The sequence below is a fragment of the Chelon labrosus genome (assembly GCF_963514085.1).
Source record: "Chelon labrosus genome assembly, chromosome: 18".
Taxonomy (NCBI): domain Eukaryota; kingdom Metazoa; phylum Chordata; class Actinopteri; order Mugiliformes; family Mugilidae; genus Chelon; species Chelon labrosus.
Window position 1 is genome coordinate 3,775,220 of NC_140351.1, and position 6,000 is coordinate 3,781,219.

A 6,000-nucleotide genomic window follows, 5' to 3' on the forward strand; every position below is an offset into this window, starting at 1 on the left:
TCCTCTTTCTCTCCTTCTCTACCTTCACACTTTAATGTTAACGTCACCACTAAAGAAGACAGCGAATCAAGGTTTTCTGGCAAATATTAAAAGCTAAATTGTCTTTTCTCTTTTATCAGGTATTGGCAAGAATGTCATCTGCGACAGGACGGCCACGCCTCTGGATGCCTTTCGGATGATGTCAGCCGCCCAGTACTACCCAAAGCTGCTGAGCATCATGGGAAACGTGCTGCGTTTCTTGCCAGCGTTTGTCCGGATGAAGGAGCTGTTGGAGGAAGGGTACATCGGAGAGCTTCTGGTCTGTGAGGCCCAGGTATGTCAAAAGAAACAAGTGAAAGTCTCAGTTGGTTGAGGTTAGATTGATTCAGATACCACTACTTCTCTTTGTCTTGAAGGTCCACAGCGGTAGCCTCCTGGGGAAGAAGTACAACTGGAGCTGTGATGATCTGATGGGAGGCGGCGGCCTTCATTCGGTGGGCAGCTACATCATCGACCTGCTCACATTTCTGACGGGCCAGCGCGCCGCGAAGGTCCACGGCTTCCTCAAAACCTTCGTCAAGCAGACGGACCACATCCGGGGCATCCGTCAGATCACCAGCGACGACTTCTGCACCTTCCAGATGGTCCTGGAGGGCGGCGCCTGCTGCACCGTCACGCTCAACTTCAACGTCCCCGGGGAGTTCCGGCAGGAGGTGATCGTCGTGGGGACGGTCGGGAGGCTGACGGTCACGGGGACGGACCTGTACGGGCAGAAGAACAGCGGCGGAGGGGGGAGCGGCGGCGGCCCCGAGCTCCTGCTCAAGGACGCCACGCCTCTGGAGAAGGCCTCGCTGCCGGAGAAAGCCTTCAGTGACATTCCATCGCCTTACCTCATAGGGACGATCCGCATGATCCAGGCGGTGCGGGAGGCCTTTCAGGACCAGGACGACCGGCGGACGTGGGACGGGAGGCCCCTGACGATGGCCGCCACTTTTGAGGATTGCCTTTATGCTCTTTGCGTGGTGGATACAATCAAGAAGTCCAACCAGTGCGGAGAGTGGCAGAACATTGTGGTCATGACGGAGGAGCCGGAGATCAGCCCGGCCTACTTGATCAGCGAGGCCATGCGTAGGAGTAGGATGTCACTCTACTGTTAGCGTCCGCCTGCTTCGCCATAAGCACTGAAGGAACTTCTCCGCCGGATTTATTTAAAGTCATCTCCGGTTGCTGTGTCGTTGCTGTTACAGAGGGTTTTACACCAAGGCGTCGGGGTCTCCCCATCCTCATCGGTAGAGGAAAATCGACGTGATTAACAATCAACATTTATTTATAAGGAAGCTTTTTCATTTTTACCATTTTTGACTTGAGACCTTGTGGTGAGAAGCACTTGCAAATCGATTCACGCAACATTACGAGCTACAGCGGAGGCATATCAGGGAGTGAAACCAGTTGCTGGTTAGTCGGTCGATCAGTATGATCCGATATCCGCGGGGCTTCGCTTCTAATATTTCCGTTTTACACGCAGATACTTTCCTACCCCCTACTCCCCACTATAGCTTGCTGCTTAATCAACTCTGGCTTCTGCTTCTCTATGACTGGGTCTGGAAAGACAACAACACCTTACACTGTGGGTCCGCGAACAAGGACAGCCAAGGAAGAACGATAGTCTTTTCAAATCGTGCCGCTCTGTTGTTGCTGTTATCTGAAATACTTGCCGGTTCTACCAAGTGAATGTTTAAAGTCTTCTGTGTGTGTGGAACAAGAAATTAAAAAAAAAAAAAAATCAATCATTTGGCTGGTGGGATTTTCAGAGGGCTTTAACTTCTGGTTGATGTATGCAATATAAACAGTCTGCAGCAGAAAGCGTTTCTCTTTCAGCCTGAGATAAAGGGTTTACAATACACTATGGTATCCCTCTAAGTGGTTCCAGTAGGCTGTGCATCAGCTTGTTAGTCCTGTATGAGTAGATGCTCTTAGCCGTTAGATACTCTCACTCCTGTGTGGCATGTCATACATATCTGCACTGAGCCTTAAGCTAAGCTACGTGGAGGTTTCATCCTCGTATTGCAGTGCAATGGGTCTCCCCTGCTGCCAGCTAATGTTTAATATACTCAGATATACAAGTACGCCGAAGCCGGTTAACAAAGGGGCTTGCAGTGCTACGTGTTTAATTAACGGCGCCATTAAAAGACAAAAAAAAGACAGCGCTAATCTGCTAATCAGTCTCTCAGTGACTACGCTACTCTTCTCTGTAGCACTCAGTCCCCAAGCAAACTAATTATAACTCAACATTTACATTAAATTAAATAAAGCAGCAGCAATACATTTATACATTTTTAATTTTTTTAAGAAGGAGCCAAATATATGTCAGCTAACGAGCTGTTCCTTTCAGCTCGTTAGCATGTTAGCAGCTCAGTATTTTTTGCTTTAAGTAGCAGTTTAATTTAAAGGAGATCACAGCTGACCTGATTTCCGAAAGCAGATCAATCCACAGTTGAGCACTCTGTCACCTTTTTGTTTTCGGCCGGGCCCCTTGGAACAGACAGTAGACCTCTGTCCGAGACTCTCTAGCTACTATACGTCCTGGCCTGTGTGGTGCTAAAAGGTCACCCCTTGTTGACCCACATCCACGGCCATGAAGAGCTTTAAAAGCAATTAATTAGATATTAAAATCGATTCTAAAACGTCCTGGGAGTCAGTGGAGATCTGCTAGGTCCTCTCTAAGCCACATCTCCTGGATGCACTGGGATGCATCATCTGTGTTGTTTCCTGGGGTCACCAGGTGTTTTCGGGTCTTACAACAGACACCCTCGCCCAGGTGACCCATGCCCCAGTAACGCCCAAAGTGCTTTGCAGAGTGAGCGTCCTGCAAAGCCCCTACAGCCAACTTCTATGGGCTCATAGGATGTCCTCCAGCCCCTGCCCCTGAACTCAATCCGCTCTTCCCTAGGCACTGTGAGTTCCAGCATGATTAGATGTTTTTGAAACCTTGGTGCAGAAGGAGAAATAAAGTGATGTGATCCCATGTCTTGATTATAGTTAAAAGCCTGGCAGATTAACCAAACATCTCCTTTAAGCTCTGATGAACTTCCTGCCTCCTGCAGCAGCTAGCTGATAAACATAGTGATGCATTCAGCAGCTAAAAAGTCAGATAGTTGGTGCAAACAGAGCTAAAAACAATAAAAGGAACGAACAGTTGCTATGTGGCCAGAAATGTGTCTGCTGGACGAGTAACTTCACAACTTTTTGCAAAAGCTTGTTGCATATATTTGTAGATTTAAAGATATTCTCAGCCACTGACTTATACACTATACTACAGAGTATCACCACATGTGTTCTTAAAGGTATCAGCTGCAGACCTGCACACAGTATATCTATAAAGAGAACCAGTGAAGAAGAAGAAGAAGTGTCACACATATTGAGTGCAATTTTTAAGGTTTAAGATCACAGATGAAGGAGCGAACACTGACCTACAAGCCAAACGATTGATTTTTTTATTTTTTTTAATTAATGCATCTCTATCCTTCTGTGCGGTTTCAAGTTGTTAAGCTGAGCTGAATCTATGTAACGACTACTGAAAAATGTACATATGATAATATTATAAAACAGCGACGTTCGTCTAAAGAAATAAACAAGTACTGTATGTATTTTATTTGTTAAAGAGAAAAAAAAAATGAAAACGAGGAACTGGAACGTGTTTTGGAGGGAGTGTTAAGGTATTTATTCTGTATGTTTTTCACCGTCGTGGGCTGACCTGAGGGTGTATTTGGGAGATTGACAGCAGACTGAGGCCTTTTCAGCTTCCCGCACTTACCGAGCAGCGACCAAAATAATTCAGAAAAAGCTTTACGTTTGCTCTCCGACATAACTTTGAGTCCGGTGCCTGTATCCGTCTGCCCTGTTTTACCCCTGCTGTGATATCAGAACTATTTAACACTGGCAAATTGTAGGAGAGAAAAAAAGAAAAAAGAAAAACACGATTGCTAAATATGTCCGCATTAAAATAAAACCTCCTGGTCCAACACTGATAAGCTATCTCTCTCTTTATGATAACTCAAGTGAAATCATTGCCCCTTGTGAACCAAACGCCTTATCACATCTGCATATAGACTTTCCCCCTTTCTCTCAGATAAGAGATCTTGACATATAAACCTGTAAAAGAGAATGTGGCCAGGACTTTATGTCCTGCGTTTAGGCGTGCATTGGATTATGGAAGGAAAAAAATTGACTCTGGGTCTTTAAGGCGCTGAGCACACACTGGATAAGACAAAGGAAAGAATCAGAGAAGGCTCCTGGAGTTTTTCCTCTCTCCCTCATCGGGACGCTTTATTACCGTCTGATTTACGGCTTTGTCCTGCAGTGGCCTTGGCTCTTTATTTGTCCCCGTTGAGGTGAATGAGGTTGGAGGTGAATGAGTTCCCCTTTTTTCCTTTAATAGATACATGTACACCGATCTGGCGTAACATTATGACCACCTTCCTAACGTTGTGTAGGTCTCTCTTGTGGTGACTCATCAGAGAATGGACATGGGCCTTCTGAGGGTGTCCTGTTGTGTCTGGCAACACATGCATCCTGCTGGGGATGGCTGCTGCCATCAAGGAGTGTCATTGCTATGGGGTGGGGGGTGCCTGGTCTGGTCTAGGTGGGTGCTACATGTCTAAGTAACATCCACACCAATGAATGCCAGGTCCAGAAGTTTCCCAGCAGAACATTGAATCATCACAAGATGGTTTAAATGTTATTTACTTCTCCTGTGAGTGGTTTTAATGTTGTGGCTGATCGGTGTGTATAGTGAGAGACCAGATATTGCATCTAGCATACAGTAACAGCAGCAGTGGTGTGGTGGTTAGCACCGATGCCTCACAGCAAGAAGGTTCTGGGTTCTAATCCATCATGGGCCGACTGGTTCCTTTCTGTGTGGAGTTTGCATGTTCTCCCTGTGTCTGCGTGGGTTCTCTCCAGGTTGTACCAGGTGTACCCCACCTCTCACCCCAATGACACCTGGTGTAGGCTCCAGCACCCCCGCAACCCTCTTAGGACAAGCAGTTACAGAAAATGAATGAGTCCTGACTTTGACATTTGATGCTAATTGAGTGCACGCAATTTTAAAACAATCCACGTAAATGAGGCGACAGTGGCTCCATGCTCGAGATGATAGTGTCACTGAGCTCAGTTCAGGACAGGCTGAAGCCAAAATAATAGAATCAGCAGATAAGCATCACATATGCACACATATATCTATATAGATATGTGAAGTAGATTTCAGTTACTGACATCTGGCTGTATTTTTCCAAATTTAGCCTACCGTAGAAGGATTAATTGGAGGTGCACCAGCTGCTGATGCATGGAAACTGGATCTGTAAAATGAAGTGTTACCCAGAGACTGTGTTAGGAAATTTTACATAAATATAAATGTGGTCACGGCACAAGTCCTTGCTACTGCATCGGTGTTGAAGCTCCACAGAGAGAGTTATTCAGGAAACACTGAGTCTGATTTTCCCACCGGAGATATTATCACTTTCACTGTTGATTGCGCTGCAGACGTTTATCCACCTCCGAGGATAATGAAGTTAGACCCATTTTTAAATATTTTAAGCTCCTGTAATTAGGCAGGTTTCAAACATAATAGACCCAGTGTGATAAAAAAAAAATAAGAGTGGATGTTTAGTGACCCAGGGTGAGGAAAACCCCCAGAGTAACTCATAAAATTGGCTTAACCAGACCAGCGTGAGTTCCTTCAAAGTCGGATTTGTTCTCACTTTGCGTCGTTGGAAGTCAACGGAGACGCGGTCAAACAGCTCAGCAGGCTCGTCCCTCGTCCTCTGCTGGCTGCAAATGTGTCGTTAGCATCTGCAAACAGAAGGCTCTTCATCTTAATAGTTATATCATATAACTGATGGATGACAAAGCCACACCCCTTCACATTTGGTGTCATTGAAAACCCTGAACGTCCTCTGTAGATAGCAGAAGGAGTTAATTCAGTAGAAGGCAGTAGGTGGGAGATGTTCAGGTTTACAAATG

At 45.9% G+C, this 6,000-nt stretch overlaps 1 protein-coding gene across 1 annotated transcript in view; it reads left to right on the forward strand.

The window, feature by feature from the left end:
• gfod1 (glucose-fructose oxidoreductase domain containing 1) overlaps window positions 1-2,331 on the forward strand; it is a 31,040-nt gene extending 28,709 nt beyond the window's left edge. The window contains exons 2-3 of the mRNA XM_084566034.1: window positions 120-313; window positions 396-2,331. Coding sequence (XP_084422160.1) covers window positions 120-313; window positions 396-1,136 — 935 coding nt within the window. The 3' untranslated portion in view covers window positions 1,137-2,331. The remainder of the gene's footprint in view (window positions 1-119; window positions 314-395) is intronic.
• Window positions 2,332-6,000: the final 3,669 nt, after the last annotated feature.